General features: G+C 39.7%; 1 protein-coding gene across 1 annotated transcript in view; it reads left to right on the forward strand.

Moving 5' to 3' along the window:
• The first annotated feature begins 1,347 nt into the window (after positions 1-1,347).
• The window catches only part of DNAH2 (dynein axonemal heavy chain 2), a 132,965-nt gene continuing 116,676 nt past the window's right edge, over positions 1,348-17,636 (forward strand). Inside the window, exons 1-6 of the mRNA XM_069104179.1 lie at positions 1,348-1,480; positions 3,366-3,427; positions 7,775-7,945; positions 8,817-9,045; positions 9,888-9,998; positions 10,468-10,706. Coding sequence (XP_068960280.1) covers positions 1,348-1,480; positions 3,366-3,427; positions 7,775-7,945; positions 8,817-9,045; positions 9,888-9,998; positions 10,468-10,706 — 945 coding nt within the window. The remainder of the gene's footprint in view (positions 1,481-3,365; positions 3,428-7,774; positions 7,946-8,816; positions 9,046-9,887; positions 9,999-10,467; positions 10,707-17,636) is intronic.

Below are 17,636 nucleotides of genomic sequence, written 5' to 3' on the forward strand. Positions count from 1 at the left end.
CGAAATTGTGGAGGAGAACTAATAGGAGGTAGCTGGCTTGAGGTGGAAGTTGGTTTTATCCATACGTAGATTTAAGAGATTGCTTCCTCTTGGAGCACTGCACAAATCCTCCAAATCAGAAGTTCAAAATCTAGGATTAGTGCCTATGGAGCCCCCTGAGGAAGGAGTAAGGAGAGCAACAGGTGGCTCTGTGATGCCTGATGTACTGAAGCCAAGTTACTCAGTAGGTATTCTAGAAAGGAAGGTGGTACAGACAGATTTAGGAGGAGAAAGAGAATCCTAGTTGTTTTAAGTTTGTTGTTACCCTCCATTGGAAACTCAGAGGGATTATAGAGAAATAAGATCATTTCAATATCTGTCTTTTACTATAGTGTATTAGAAAGATCAACCTTGGGGCGCCTAGTTGGTGTAGTGAATAAAACACTGGCCCTGGAGTCAGGAGGATCTGAGTTCAAATGTGGCCTCAGTCACTTAACCCCAATTGCCCTCCAAAAAGCAAGAAAAAAAAGAAAAGAAAGACCAATCTTCACCCTTCGTGCTGTTGTTAGTAGCCTTTCAGTCTATATTCAGGGCAGATATTCTCTTCCTTATTTATTATGATTATCTCGCCAACTGTACTAAGGAACTATTCACAAAAAGGAGTTATAAATTGAAGAGACAATTCACTTACTCAGAGTCCTTTAGCTTTCCTTTGTTCATTTTGTTTAGGGGAACTGGAGACTTTGGAGTGAAGACAATTATCTCATCATCTTTACCCTTAAAGGAAACAACTTGGGGCAGAAAGTGGGTCTATAGATAACTGAAGGTGGGAAGAGAAAATGTCTTAAGTTTTTAACTCACTTATTTGATACAGTGGGTTAAAAGAAGTGGGCAATTCCTGATTTCCCTTCCTTTTTCCTCCTGCTATCCCATTTTTCTTAACTATGGTAAATGAAGTGGAGAAGTCACAGGTAACTGTATTATGCAACTGGTTACTCTTTCCTGGAAATCCCATATTCCCAATACCTCTGGTCAAGCATATGGAATTCATAGAAAGGAGAGACTACTACCTCTTCCATCTCTTTAACAGGTCATAGGGTCTTCAATACATTGTATCCAAGGCTAACTTTAACTTTTTAACCCCTGGAGGAAGTGAGTACCTTCAAGAAAAGGAGAGATGATTGGGCATGGCATAAAGTATTTTGAATTGGTTGATGTTCCCCAGCTAAAACCCTATTGAGTACAGAATGTCATAGTGGCTTAGTTTTTATTTGTTAACAACTGAACTATGTGGGAAAACTGAGTTTTGAGGAAAGACCCAGTAAGCCACTTCTAACTTGTAACATCTCTCCAGGTCTTGTCTACATCATGTCATCCAAACCTAGCACTGAAAAGAAGCGAAGAATAACTTCCCGGTCATCAGTCCAGTCTGCTCAAAGTTCTCGGACGGTGTCAGTCCTAGAACCAGAGCCTCCCAAGGAGGAATATCCCACAGTGATGGGTATGTTTACATGTTTGGAAGGGCCATGTAGTATCTTTAGCAGAGAATCTTGGTAAGAGAGCTAGGGACTAGGGAGCATAAGAGACACGACTTGAAGGTAGATTATTTGAGTTTAGGAACAACAACTGGGGGAACAGGAACAAAACCTTTTGGGTTTGAGGAAAAGCAAGAATGAAATGAAAGCCTGAACATTGAGTAATTGGGTCCTGACTTTCGCAGAGTCGTAGACATACCACAACCTTTCTGCGTATCTACTTCTTGGTAAGCCTCCTTCTTGGAACTTCTCTCCCTTAGTTTTCCCATTATTGTATTAAGAGCTCACTAGCTATATCTTTTTGTGGGGGGTTCCAGCTCCTCTATTCCTAGGTCCACCTTCCCTACTTGAAGACAGCCTGGGATTTTTTTCCTTTTCTCATTTTTTCCCCCCATTTCCATCCTTGGTGGCAAAACAAATAGTGTTTCTTTTCTCCCATTAAACCTGTTACCATGGAAACCTAGCCTTCTTTGTTCACTGTCCCCTCCCCTTTCCTCCTCTTCTTCCCCCCCCCCCCCAATCATGAGATTCTGAGCTGCCTTTTTTTGTTCCAGGCTCTGCTACCTTCTACCTCCCACCTTGACAGGGATAGGGGCAGGAGCCAGCAGAGAAAACCATACCATTAGCTTAGAGGGGAGAAGAGAAGGGAGATGGGGGCTGTTAGAGGTTGCCTCCTGACTTCTTTCCTGGACTTGAGAGGCAGCAAATAGTGACTGGCAGAGTACCACATTTGGTAACTGGAGTTCCTAGATAGACTTATAGGTGCAAAAAGGCAGTTGGTTTTGTGTAACAGTGCCTGTACTGAGGATGTGAGTCAGTGTGGCCATGGCAGTGGGCTAAATGCAGATGAGTATTTTGTCTTAGGGTTAGGGACTTAAAAATATACAAGAATATCATTTGTATTCTCATTCTGTTTGCTTAAATGAAAGCAGTTTAAAGTGTTCCAGATCCCTGGGGTTCACGATTTCAGGAATAAATAAAGCTGGAGCCCTTAAGTGAAGGGAGCAGTCAGAGATATAGCCCTGCCTCAGGAGTCATTAGGAATAACTTTGGGAGATAGAGGAGCCAACAAGGAAGGGGGGCAGGAGAAGGAGTAAAGGTTAGACTGAGGGTATCCTAAGCTACCAGATTTGAAAGGATAGATCCTCCAAAGCAGTCCTAGAACTACTCTTGTTTGCCTAGCCTCCCTGGTCCTGGAGGTGCCCAGCCTAGGTTACAGAACTCAAGGTAAAACACTCTCTCTTCTCATCGATTCCCTTCCCTCCATGTAGAATTTCAATTCCCTTTTGAGGGGGTTTCTGTGTCCCTCCCATCCTTCTCCATCTTAGTTATACATTATTCTTTCTGTTATGCAGTATTGACTCTTAAGAGTTACATCACTTAATTGCATATCTTACCATCAGCTGCCTAGTACAGCTTGTCAAATCTCTTAGTTGTCTTCACCAGCCTGGAAAGTAATTTCCTGTCCAGTTGAAAACTTTCTGACCCTTCCTTGCCTTTGGACAGGTAGTTTATGCCTCTGCCCAGTTCGTGTGTGTGTGTGTGTGTGTGTGTGTGTATGTGTGTTTGGGGAGCAGGAATTTAATAAGCTTCATTTGATTTTCCTCTGTGAGGAACAATCAAAAGGGAGAGAAATATAACCAAGAGAGAGTAGATATGAGTGAGATGGGATTGGGTACTAAGTGCTTGGGGTTTTTGGACCAGAAATTATTCCTAAAGCAGGACTTCTGGGGCCCATGGAATTAGGCTCATGGATTAGTGGAGGGTGAGAAGCTGGATGCCTAAAACTCCAATGTTAATTGGGAAATAGAAGAAGAGGATATCCCATCATGCTTCTTTGGTTTTCTTCAGACACAAGTATTGATGATAATGAAGAAATGGTAGAAGACCTATATGAGGAAATGATAGATGTGGTAAGTTGAAGGACCCCACTGAGTTCAACATTCCTCCATCCATCTGAGGAAACAGAAGGATTGCAACAACAGTCACCTGTTGGGAGCCCTTTTTTATTTACTAAATGTTCACCAGTCTGTCTTTTTAGGAATCTTTTAATCTAACCTCAGCAGTTGTCCCTTCCTTGGGTTGGCTCCCATGTCTTCCCAGCTGGGTTATGCTTAGGGGTGCCTGAGGCAAAAGCCAGATGATATCCTTGACTGACTTCCAGCTTTATTTCCAACTGATAATGTCTCAACGACAGGAATTGGGTAATTTAAGTTTATCACCTCTCTGTCAGGAGGTAAGTGGGATGTTTCATCTTCAGTCTTTTGGACTCCTGGTCTATAAACAAGAGCTCAAATGGTATTTTTGTGCATGGCTGAGCAGTTTGAAACCTGCTGTTTGGAATTTGGACTAGGGAATGTTATTAAATACTACTCAAAATATGGAATTTTACAGCTCTACCCCACACCTTGAATTTCCTCACTCAATTATCAGTGCCCATATTCATAGGACATAGGCATTTAATCTATTTCTATCATGGCCAGGTGGTTTACTGAAAATGTTAAATGCTCTTAATTGGAGCTCTCTGACTTCAACAATCTCTAAGAAATCCTCTTGCTTATCCTTCTGATTTTCAACTATGGCTTGGCAGTCCCTGAACCACACTCACCCACTTGGTGTGGAGATGGAATAAGGAGACAGGGATCTGAGTTTGGGACCACAAGGGAAGGGATAGCATGGGAAAGAAGCTTGGTCTCCCTTGCCAGGGTTTACCAGTCCAGTGGGATTTACAGTAATTTCCAGGTATTTCATGTAATTTTTGTGATCCAGGTCACTACCAGACCTTCAGCTACTGCTATTCAGCACTCAAAGTCAGCTGCCAAAAATGCTCACATAACAAGTAGGGAATAGTTTGATCTAAGTGGCTCTCTGGCTCCAAGTAGCTGCCCCATCTTCCCATGGGGTCATCTGGAGGTCCCTACCTCAAAGTCAATGGGAGAAAAAGAGAATTCCAGATCTGTGTACTTGAAGACAGGCCTCATCCCTTCCTGGTGTCTAACCATTTTTTTTTTTTTGCTTTATGGGAACTTCTGACTCCCTCATCTCCCCACAGAGATGAACGAAATTCAGGAATGCTGGTTGTGAAATCAAGAATTGAAAGACCTATGAAAGAATATTGAGTCCATATTGAATTCTCTGTAGTCTATCTCTTTCTTCCTAGTATCCACAAATTTAGTTTGTTGAAACAATCGTGAGCAATCTGGTAGTGTAAGGAATAGTTTTCCTCTGTTGATATCTCCTCCCCTTTTTTTTTAATCAGGCAGAATAAGAGAAACTTTGTCAGAAGTATTAGAAATCATCTGATCACACTATTTAATGTGACCTGAATATCCTGATTTCTTAGGTTGTTTTAAAAATTACGTTTTTACAATAATTTGTGCCTCACTGTACCGTTCCCCATTGAACAAATCAAAAAAACAAAAAAACGAATCAACCCTTTTTATAGACATGAATTGTCCAGCAAAATAAATTCCCACATTACCCTTTTATCCAAAAAATTGAATCTCTCTGCATTTTAAGTTCATCATCTAGTGGGATGTTTCATCTTCAGTGTTTTGGACTCCTAGTCTATCATTGCATTGATTGAGTTCTAAAGTCTTTTGAAATTGTTTTTCTCTATGTTATTATTATAGAAACTGTTGTCTCATTTCTGCTCTTTTCACTGCATCAGTTTATAAAGGTCTTCCAGATTTTCTCTGAAAATATTCATTTCATCAATTCTAACGGCACAGTAACATTCCATCACATTCATACTCGGATTTTTTCATTCCTTTTTTCCTTACCACTCTTCTCCCCTTTCTAAGGCTAGACAATAAAAAAAAATGTACTTTATTTTTTCCCCAATTACATGTTAAACACTTTTTAACATTAAAAAAATGTTTGAGTTCCAAATTCTCTCCTTTCTTCCTTCCCTCCTTCCTCTCCTCCCAGAGACAATAAGCAGTCCAATATAGGTTATACATGTGCAATCATGTAAAACATTTCCATATTACTCATTTTGTATAAGAAGACAAAAAAAAGAAAGCTGCAATCTGTATTCAGACAACATCATTTCTCTGGAGGTGAATAGCATTTGTCATCATGAATCTTTTGGGATCATCTTGGATCATTGTCTTGCTGAGGATAGCTAAGTCATTCAGAGATCTTTATTATACAGTGTTGTCATGTACAATGTTCTCTGGTTCTGCTCACTTTGCATCAGTTCATGTAAGTCTTTCCAGGTTTTTCTGAAATCGTCCTGATTGTCATTTCTTATAGTACAATAATATTCTGTCACAATCATATACCACAGCTTTTTCAGCCATTCTCTAACTGATGGGTATCCCCTAGATCTCCAATTTTCTGACGTTAGACAATTTAAACATTTTATTCTAAACAACTGAGGGGATTAACAAAGAGTACTTCTATATACCTGCTACTTCCAAATGACACCACAATTTAGACTCACCATATCACTTCCAAGAATTGAAAAGTAGACAATCAGTAGCAACAAAACTGACTGATTTTCATATGATGTTTTAAAATTGGCAAAGCATTTTATGTTCAGCCTCACAATCATTCTGTAGTTGATGTAGCATTTACTGTGTTCAAGTCACTATGCTAAGAGCTGGGGATACAAAGAAAGGAAACAGACTCTGCTCTCAAGGAGCTCACAGTTTAATGGGAAGGGACAGGATAACATTGAGTTCAATGTGCTCTACCTCCCATTTTGCTTCTTTTCGTCCATAACAGGGTTTTTTAGACTTTTTTTCAGTATCATGGACCCCTTTAACCATCTGATGGAACTTGTGGACCCCTTTATTAGAAAAAGACCCACCAAAATTTCTCTTTAGATGCCTTGTAGGGCTCGAATACCTGGTCTGTAGTGCTCTATAAATTAGACTTTTTTTATGCCTTTTAATTGTGATCTGGATTTTTTTTTGCTTTTTTGGAGGGGGGAAGGCAGGGAAATTGGGGTTAAGTGACTTGCCCAAAGTCACACAGCTGGTTAGTGTTAAGTGTCTGAGGCCGAATTTGAACTCAGGTCCTCCTGACTCCAGGGCTGATGCTCTATTCACTGCATCACCTACCTCCCCCCTCTGGATTATTCTTAAGCATCATCCTGTTTGTTTCTTCCCTTGTTTTCCCTATAATTCATACTGTCATTTTCCCAGAATCCTTTCGTGAGGGAGGGAAAAGGAAAGACAGTCCCTGTCCTCAAGGAGCTCACAGTCTAATGAGAAGGAATAGAATAATATTAAGTCAAGGTGCTAGTGTTTTCCTCAATTTGATTAATTCCTGCTACCCATTATTTTACATTCATTTTAAAATTTTGAGTTCCAAAATTCTCTCCTGTCCAGCTTCTCCCCCACCCATTGTGAGAAGGTAAGCAATGTGATACCCATTTATACATGTGAAGTCATGTAAAACATATTTCAACATCATCCACATTGCAAAAAGCAAGAAAAATAGTGGAAAAAATAAAAAAAATACAAATCCACTCAGAGTATGAAAGCTTTTAAAAAAAATCATCTAGGGGGTGGCTAGGTGGTGTAGAGCACCGCCCTGGAGTCAGGAGGACCTGAGTTCAAATCTGGCCTCAGACACTTGACACACTTTACTAGCTGTGTGACTTTGGGCAGGTCACTTAACCCCAATTGCCCTCCAAAAAGCAAAAAAAAAAAATCACCTAGGTAGACAGTCTAGAGTACATTCCTGTATTTTAGCTATCTTTTTTATAACAAGAGTTGCTGATTATAACTTTTGGTGGCTAGGTGATTCAGTGGAGAGAGTGGTGGGCCTAGAGTCAGAAACTCAAATTTGACCTCAGACACTTACTAGTTGTGTGACTGTGGGGAGGTCACTTAGTTTCCTCATCTGTAAAGTGGGGCTAATAATTGGCCCTGGAAGGAGAGAGATGTTATATGGAACAATGGATAGAACTTTGCAAACCCCAAACTGCTCTATAAATGATAGCTATTATTAGGTTGAATTTTTGTATCTATAGATATAAATGGAAAATCCCTGGAGGATATTGTACCAAGTCTTCCTCTTATTCCAGTTTGTCATTACATAGATAGAAAGTAATTTATTGTCTGTCCTAATATCTCCTTCTTCACAATTGCTTTCAAAGACTTGAAATCTGCTTTTTCTTTACTTTGTTTTTTTTCAGCCCAAATCAGTATAGTCCCCTCAGTCTCTGTAGCACAAACTTCCCCACCCCATTTGTGGGTTGGGCTTAAAGGGTCACCTTAGGTCTCTTTGTCCTTCTCCTTTGACAGAAGGAGTTCTTCCGATGCCGAATGGTGTTGACAGGCCTAGCAGAGGCTACATGGACAGAGGAGCATGATCAGATCCTGGAGCAGTTTATAATAGAGCCTGGAGAGCCCATCCTCACTATTTTCATTGACTCCTGTGCAGGACTTAAGCTAGAACTGGGGATGCCCATTCAGGTACCTCATAGAATTGTAGGGTGTCAGAGCCAGAAGAGGTTTCAGAATCAGCTGACCCAAACCCCATATTTATAGGTGAAGAAACTGAGACCCAGAGAGGGCTGGTGACTTGCCTAAATCAACTGCTCTCAAGATCTTTACTTACCTTTCTTCTTTGTTATTCCATGACCATGGCTTAATGCCCCTCTTTGCCTCATTTCGTTTCATCCACTTAGAAGTTGCAATCCTAAGGCTTTGTCAATAATTATTAATGATCATATAGAAAATGATTGTATGGAAAATGGAAAGGGTGCCAGACTTGGGGTGAAGACCTGTGTTTGCATCCTAGTCTCTGACACTTACTAGCTCCATTACCCTACAAATGTAATTTAATTTTTCAAAGCTTCAGTTTCCTCATTTGTAAAATGGGGATAATAATATTTGCACTACCCCCACCTCACAGAGTTGTCAGGAAAAGTGTTTTGTAAATGTTAAAGTACTACATAGTAACATCACATTATCTTTGGTTCTTGCCTTTTTTTTTTTTCCTGTTCTCTCTTTAGCTGAAGATCTTCCCATCTAAAGTTAGTTTACCACCCATCTCTTCTCTATGAATTCTGGAAATTTGGCCTAATCCTTTAGTCCAGGAATGGGGATCCTGCAGCTTCAAGGCTACATGTGGCCCTCTAGGTCCTCAAGTGCTGCCCTTTGACTGAATCCAATTTGGATTTGAGGACATAGAGGGCAACATGTGGCCTTGAGGCCGTTGGTTCCCTATCCCTGCCTTAGTCCCACCCTGAAGATTCCAGTAGGACACTAGTAGTTTGCACATGTGCAAGCTGTTAGCTGGTGTGTGTGTGGGCTGAGCTCTAACCTGCTCCTACTCCTGCAGAACCAGAACCAGGTCATGTACTTCATTCGACAGTCACCTGTTCCCATCACCCCTGAGAATTTTGAGATGACTGTGCAGTTTGGGACAATTCGAGGTTCCTACATCCCAGCTCTGCTTCGTCTGCTCAATGGCATCTATGCCCCACAGATTTTTAGCAATGCCACCTGGCCTGAGAGCATCCGAAACCACTTCTCCTCCCATCTTCACAAGTTCTTGGCCTGCTTGACAGGTGAGGGGGGGGGGTGGGAGAGGTAGAGATGCCTGAGTACTTGGATTACCCTTCTTGCCAATAGTGTAAGTAGCTTCCTTATCTATAAAATGGGAATAGTACCATTAGCATTGTGGAGTACATAGGAATTTTGTAAACCCTAAAGTGTTGCCTGCATGTAAGTGACTTAATATCATGAATGGGGTAAAGAGAACTGCTGCCTTGGGTTTAGTTTGGAGTGGAGCACAGAGCATGTCCCCTGATGTAGCCATTTCCTGCCATTGCAAATGCCTTATTTTGTTGACTCAGTGGATAGAATTCTGGGCCTGGAGTCAGGAAGACCTGAATTCAAATCCAGCCTTAGACACTTAATAGCTGTGTGATCCAGGGTAAGTCACTTCACCTGTTTGCCTCAGTTTTCCTTATCTATAAAAATGAGTTAGAGAAGGAAATGGCAAACCACTCTAGTATCTTTGCCAAGAAAACCCCAAATGGAGTCACAAAGAGTCACACACAACCGAAAAACTACTGTACAACAACAAAACCTGTGAAGTGGGAAAAGAGTATATTCCTCCCCAGAGAGAATAGAAGGCACTAATGTGATTCTTTGACCTTATCCCATGAGGAAAGATATGACTAGTCATTCCTTTAAAGCTTCCCTCCCCCTAGGCCTCCTCATGTTGCTGTTCCCTGTAGTAGAATCTTAAAATATGCTTGCTGGAGGTCTTAACTTCTCATGTTTTTTTATGTAGTAATAATTTGCATCTAGCCACCTTCTCTTCCTTCCAACCTCCAACATGAGATGGGAGGTGAGACCCAGAAAATTTTGTTCCATCCTCTGAACCTCTGTAATCACTTCTCAGATACTCGGTATAAGCTGGAGGGACACACTGTCCTTTATATCCCCATGGAAGCCATAAACATGAATCCAGAAGTGGTAGTGAAAGACAAGGAACTGGTACAACGGTTAGAGAGTAAGTAACCACTTCATTTGGTTGTTGCTGTGAGGAGACCGCAACAAGCCCAAGAGATGGGAAAGGACGGAAATTTAGAGTGGTTGTTGACAAGGGAGTGTAAAGAGGAGAGTGAGGGCCATATTTGGGGGGAGTTTGGGGATAATATTAGGGAGGATCTAGGTGCTGCAGTGGATAGAGTACCCAGCCTGGGGAGAGTTCAAATCCAGCCTCAGACATTTATTTAGTAGCTGTGTGACCCTGGGCGAGTCACTTAACCCTGTTTTATCAGTTCCCTCATCTGTAAAGTGGAAGAGGAAATGGCAAACTACTCCAGTATCTTTGCCAAGAAAATCCCAAATGGAGTTTTGAACAGTCAGACACCACTGAAATGACTGAAATTAGGGAGGAAGAGAAAGGTGTTAGAAATAGGGAAGAGGTTGAGTGGAGGCTACTGGTGTCCCTGCTTACAGCACGCTCTCTCCTCTAGCTTCCATGGTGCACTGGACCCGACAGATAAAGGAGGTGCTCAGTGCGCAGGAAGCAATAGATACTGGTGAAAACTTGGGCCCACTGGAAGAAATTGAGTTCTGGCTCAACCGGTGCATGGACTTGTCTGGAATCAGTAAACAGCTGGTCAAGAAAGGAGTAACGCACATTGAGTCAATCCTACGTCTTGCCAAGTCTTCTTATTTGAGTCCCTTTCTGAAGTTGGCCCGACAGATCCAGGTTTGGGAATAGGTCAAAGTGAATGGGTACCTTCAGAGGGTAGTGGCAGAACAAGGGGAGTGGGACATCCTGTGGGAGGGGAGTTAATAGACTGAGGAGAGTAAGCCACAGTTTTACAGCATGGATTCAATTCAATTAAATACTCATTTATTAAGTATTTACTATGTACACAGTGCTGTACTTGGTGATACTCTGGGGATGTGAAGAAAAAAATGAGCTTGCCCTCAGAAAGCATATATTTTACTGGGGGGGAGGGGCAGTACAACATGTACATAAATGAACCTAGACTATGGAGAATTAAGGACATAGCACCAACAGGGAAGGTTTGGTGAAGAAGGTGGTGTCTAACCAGGGTTGGGGAACCTGTGGCCTCAGGGTTACATGAGGACCTCTAGATCCTTGGGTGTGGCCTTTGGACTAAGTCCAAGTTTTACAGAACAAATCCTTTTATTAAAGGGTTTTGTTCTGTGAAGTTTAGATTCAGTCAAAGGACTGTACTTGAGGACCTAGAGGGCCACATGTAGTCTTGAGGCAGCAGGTTCCTCACCCCACTAAGCCAAGCCATGAATGAGGACAGACACTGAGAAGTAAAGATGGATTCTAGATGCAAGGGTCAGCCCATGTGAATTTATGGAGAGATGGGATTTTCAGTTTGGGACTAGCTAGTCTGGTTTGATAGGAGCATAGAAATATGAAAAATGGATTAATATGAAATAAAACTGGAACAGTAGGTTTGGGGTAAGAATGTAGAGACCCTTCAATTTCAAGTTCGAGAGTTTTTCTATTCTAGAGGCATTATGGAACTGCAGAAGGGTTTTGAGCAGGGTGTCAACATGGTCAGATCTGTGCCTTAGGGGGAGATGACTTCAGCAGCAGTGGGGAGGATGAATTCATTGTAGAGGGGAGAGGCTGGAAGCAGGAAGGCCTGTTAGGAAGTTGTTAATAGGCCAAGTGAGAGAAGCTGATAATCTGATCTAGGGTCATGTCTGTGTAGATGGAAAGAAGGTATTGAATGAAAGTGAGAGATTTTTGTGGAGGTAGAATCATGGGAAGGAGTTTTAAGGATGGGGTTAGAAATGAACATGATTTTTGTCATTGGGAGAGAGAAAGAGGGAATGATTGACTCCCTCCTAGAAGGGAATGATATAAAGGATACAAGTATTGTCTAATCTATATCAAATTGCTTGCCTTCTCAAGGAGGAGGGTAGGAAAGATTTTGGAGCTCAACACTTAAAAAAATGAATGTTAAAATTTTTTAAATTGGAAAATTTTTAGTTTGTAAATTTAAACTTAAATTTTTAAAATTTTAAATTTAAATTGTAAAAAATTAATTTTTTTTTAAAAAAGACATCGTTGGTAAAGGACACAAATAGAATAGGAGAAGGATTTCCTCAGAGACAGAAATAAAAGAGGATAAGATGGGTGAAAATATCGAGCAGTTTTAAGATATGGAATAGGATGGAAGAAGGAGCTTCTGAAAGAGATTCTCTGTCTTCTCAGTGTGACAGTTGGCTCCTTGGTGACCACCTAAGGGCTTATAGCCTGCAAATGGGAAGGCCTCAGACTCTTCTAGGGAGCAGCAGCAGCACAAATATAGCTTTGACTAACCCCTCGCTAGCCAGGTCTGAAATTAATTTAGGGGATGAAATGGAATATTTCTCAAATTTTTTCATCTATTCTCTATACCTAGCTCAGAATTTCTATCCTTTCTGTGGCTTCTGTTTTCCCAGCTCACTGGGAATGTGAATGGCCCTTCATAGATTCAGACTTAGTATCCTGTAGTTATATAGTTTTTTAAAAAAAAATTTACATTTTTAATTTTGTTTTTGCATTATACTCATTTCTGGCTATTACACCCTCATCCTGACTTGTAACAAAGTAAAACAATTGAGCAGAACCACTTGATTCATCAATTTTTTCTGACAATGTGAATTTGTTTTCTGAAACAGGTGGATTGTTTCTTTCGCTCTCTTTTTTTGCTTTTTAATATTCCCTTTTATTAGATTGAGTTCTAAATTTTCCCCCTTACTTTCCTTCCACCTCCCTAAGACAGCATGCAATCTGATATAGGTTATACATGTACAACCACATAAAACATATTTCCACATTAGTCATGGTATGAAAGAAGAATCTGAACAAAAGAGGAAAACCATGAGAAAAAAAGAAAATGGTATGATTCAATCTGCATTTAGATTGCATTCAATTCTTTCTCTGGGTGTGGATAGCATTTTCCATCATGAGTCTTTTAGAATTGTCTTAGATCCTTGCATTGCTGAGAAGAGCTAAGTCTGTCAAAGTTGGTCATTGCAAAATGTTGCTGTTACTGTGTACAATGTTCTCCTGGTTCTGCTCACTTCACTCAGCGTCACTTCATGTAAGTCTTGCCAGGTTTTTTCTTAGAGCATCTTGCTCATCATTTCTTATGGCACAGTAGTATTCCACTACATTCATATACCACAGCTTGTTCAGCCATTCCACAATTGATGGACATACCCTCAATTTCCAAATCTTTATCACCACAAAAAGAGTTGCTACAAATATTTTTGTATGGGAATACTTTTTCCTTTTTTCTAATTTCATTGGGATACAGACCTAGTAGTAGTATTGCTGGATCAAAGAGTATGCACAGTTTTCGGGGCAAGAGTCTTTTTTTTCTTATGACTCACCATTTCCTTTATTTGTACAAAATAGTGAATAATCATACCCTGGCTGGGAAAAAAGGGTGGTTTTAGCTTTAAACAAGTCCTTCTGTCCTGAAGCATCTATTTTGAAGGCTTGGGACTAGCAGCTTTAGCCCAAGCATCTTTGGGTTTGGACTTGGAAGGCTTAACAGCCTTAGAATCAGACTTGGCTGCCTTGGTATCGGACTTGGCAGCCTTGGAATCAGACTTGGTGGCCTTAGCATCAGACTTGGTGACCTTGGGGTCAGTGGGTTTGGTAGACTTGGGGTCAGTGGTTTTGGCAACCTTAGAGTCAGGCTTTGTGATGCTGGAGCCTGGATGTTTGATACTGATCCTAGGACCATCTTGTGGCCAGCACGCTAGGCACTGGCCTTGGGGATCTTGGGCCTGAGGAGCTTGGCTTTGGAGGCCTTGGTGCTCAGGGCCTTGATGGCCTCTGCTTGGGCCTTGATGGTTTTGGCATTGTTCTTCAGCCCCTTCTGGTTGTGTTTCTTGGCAAAGCGCATGTTTCTCAGAAACTTGGGGTCAAACCCTTTCAGAGACTTGTATCTCTGGGACCTAGGTTTCTTGATGCCATTTCTGTGCCATTTTCATGATTGGTTGTGGATGGTATGATTCTTAGACTTAGCCATCTTTACACCACGGCCTGTGTTAACAGGCATTCCACCATCCAGAAGAGGCTAAAGGGAGAGAGAGAAAGCAAAAGCCTCCTTTTAAAAAAAATTTTAGTTTTCAACATTCATTTTCACAAGATTTTGGGTACCAAATTTTCTCCCCATCTCTCCCCTACCCCCCACCTCAAGATGGCAAGCATATTGATTATCTCTGCCCCCAGTCTTCCCGCTTTTCTATCTCCTTTATCCCTCCCTTAGCCCCTTTTCCCTTACTTTCTTATAGGGCAAGATGGATTTCTATACCCCATGACTTGTATAAATCTTATTTTTTGGTTTAGAATTTGCTCAATTTGCTCAATTCCCAGTCTGTGCCTCCAGTCTGTGCCAGCATGGCCCACATGGGACTGTGGGCCCCTCCTAGCCTGGTTCAATAGACCCTTCCTGTCAGCCTGCCAAGCTGCCTTCAGCTGGAGGTGTATTTCACTCTGTCATTTTATGGGTTCTATAGCTCTAAAATTTGTTGAGAATCATTTTTTTACAGGTATTGGAGATGGTTGGGGCGTGAGCTGAAGCAAGTTCCTGCTTTTACTCCTCCATCTTGGCTCCACCCCTTTTAAAAAAACTTAAAAAAATGTTTTTATTTATGTCTTCTCTTTCTTCTTAATGTCATCATAGTTATCCCCAGTATCCCTCCACTTCTCTCTCCCAGAGAGTCATCCTATATAACAAGTATTTTTATAGAGGAAAAAAAATCAATACAACTTATCAGTATATTGAAAAAAATCTGAAAACATGGGTAAATGTATAATACCTGTGGACTTCCCATTTCCATGAAGAGATAGGCTAAAATATCTCTTCATTCAAATCATTCTTAATTTTTGTAATTTTGTTTCATTCACTTTTGATTTGTGTATGCGTGGTCATTCTTTCTATTTACATTGTGGTAGTCAATTGTGTAGGGTAGCTAGGTGGTGCAGAGGATAGAGTGTCGGACCTGTTGTTAGGGATACTCATCTTCTTGAGTTCAGATCTGGCCTAAGAAACTAACTAGCTGTGTGACCCAAGGCAAGTCACTTAACCATGTTTGCCTCAATTACCATAAAATGAACTAGAGAAAGAAATGATAGACCATTGCAGTATCTTTGCCAAGAAAACCCCAAATGGGGTCACAAAGAATAAGACACAACTGAAAAAATGACTGGAGTTATTGTGTATATTGCTTTCTTGGCTTAGCTTTCTTCACTCTGCATCAGTTCATATAGATTTTCTGTGTTTTCTATGTTCATCACATATATAGCTTTTTACAGCACAGTTAATATTCCATTATATTCATGTACCACAATTTGTATATCCATTTCCCAATTGTTGGGCTTCTACTTTGTTTCCAATTCTTGATATCACAAAAAGTGCCACTATAAAATTTTTGGTGTATATGAAGACTTTCTTTTTATTGATGCCTTCTTTGGGATATAAGCTCAGTAATGGAATCTCTAGTTCAAAGGATATGGAACTTTTTAACCCTTTATTTGCATAATTCCAAATTGTTTTCCAAAGTAGTTGTATCATTTCACAGCTCTACCAACAATGTATTAGTGTACTTATCATTCCACAACCCCTCCAACATTGACTACTACCATTTTTATTATTTTTGCCAATTTGCTGGGTATGAAGTAAAAGCTCAAGGTATTGTTTTGATTTGTTTTTCTCTTATTAGTAGTTGTTTGGAGCTTTCTTACATGTGGTTATGAATACTTTGCAATTCTTCTTTTGAGAACTGTTTGTTCATATTCTTTGACCACTTATCTAAATGGTTAGGACTCATATATATTTGCTAATTGTTCATATATCTTGGATACTGGATTCTTAACAATGAAATTTGATACACAAATTTTTTTCTATTCAACCACTTACCTGATCCTAGGTGCATTAATTGTCTGTACAGAAGCTTTTCAGGTCCACATAATCAAAGTTACCTTAAATCTTTTGTAATTGCCTCTATCCCTTGTTTGATTAAGAATATATTTCCTACCCATAGCTGTGAGATCTGTTTCTCTTCTAATTTTTTATATTATGATCTTTAATATTAAGGTCATATATTCATTTAGAATATATTGTGGAATATGGTATGAGGTATTGTTTTCTGCTTACTGCTTTCCAGTTTTCCCATCAGTTTTTATCAAATAAGGAGATTTTTTCCTAGGTAATTTATGTTTTCTACTTTATCAAACACTGGGTCATGGAGGTCCATTGTTTCTGATTCTTCCTTGTCTAGTGTGTTTCATTTATCTATCTCTCAATTTTTTAACCAGTGGTTAAAATGGTTTTGATGACTTCTGTTTTATAATGTAGTTTGTGGTCTAGAAGTGCTAGTTCCCCTTCATCCCTACTTCTTTTCCAAATGAAGTTTATTATTTTGTCAAATTCAATTAAGCATCCCCTTGGTAATTTGATTGATATGGCATTATTAGTGTAAAGTAATTTTGATAGTATTGTCATTTTATTACATTATTATATTATATATTATATAACCTAGCTATGAATACTGAATATTCCTTCAGCTATTTAAGATATATTTTATTTCTTTAAGGAGTACTTATTAATTGAATCTATACAAATCTTTTGTGTGCTTTGATAGGTCAGTCCCAAGATATTTTATTTTGTAGTTATTTAAGTATCTTTGCTGATTCTCTAGAATGAAATGAGTAAACCATCCTATTATCAGCAAATAGGGATAATGTTATTGTTTCTTTACCTGTCTTTATGCCTTTAATTTCTTTCTCTTGTCTTATTGCTCTTCCTAGAATTCCAAAATTATATTAAGTGGGAGAGTAGGCATCTTTGCTTCACTCCCTTATTTACTGGAAAAGGTTCTGGTATATCTCCATTGCATATGATGCTTGCTTTTGATTTTAGATAGATGCTTTTTATAGTATTTAAAAGCAGTCCCTCTAGGTCTACACTTTGTAGCATTTTTTTTCCCTTTTGGAGGGCAGTTGGGGTTAAGTAACTTGCCCAAGGCTACACAGCTAGTTTTTTGTGTTATATGTCTGAGGCCGGAAACAAACTCAGGTCCTCCCGACTCTAGGGCCTGTGCTTTACTCCCTGCCCCAACTAGCTGCCCCATTTTGTAGCATTTTTAACATAAAAGAATGTTGTTAAAGCCTTTTAAAAAAATCTATTAAGATGATCATACAACTTTGGAGTTTTGGTTATTCTTAGGAGTTTTCTTTTTGGAATATTTTTCAAGAGGTGATTGGTGGATTCTTTCAATTTCTGTTTTACCCTCTGGTTCTAAAATATCAGGACAGTTTTCCTTGATAATTTCTTGAAAGATGATGTCTAGACCCTTTTTTTGATCATGACTTTCAGATAGTCCAGTAATTTTAAAATTATCTCTCCTGGATCTTTTTTCCAGGTCAGTGGTTTTTTCCAATGAGATATTTCATGTTGTCTTCTATTTTTTCATTCTTTTGATTCTATTTTATAATTTCTTGATTTCTCATAAAGTCATTCGCTTTCATTTGCTCCATTCTAATTTTTTTTTAAATTAACAGGTGTGAATTTATTTGTTTTTGAATCCCAGTATTGCTTCTTCTTCTTCTTCTTCTTCTTCTTCTTCTTCTTCTTCTTCTTCT

Source organism: Petaurus breviceps, unplaced genomic scaffold, assembly GCF_028583685.1.
Source record: "Petaurus breviceps papuanus isolate PSGF00001 unplaced genomic scaffold, PetGlider_PUasm1.0 673, whole genome shotgun sequence".
Taxonomy (NCBI): domain Eukaryota; kingdom Metazoa; phylum Chordata; class Mammalia; order Diprotodontia; family Petauridae; genus Petaurus; species Petaurus breviceps.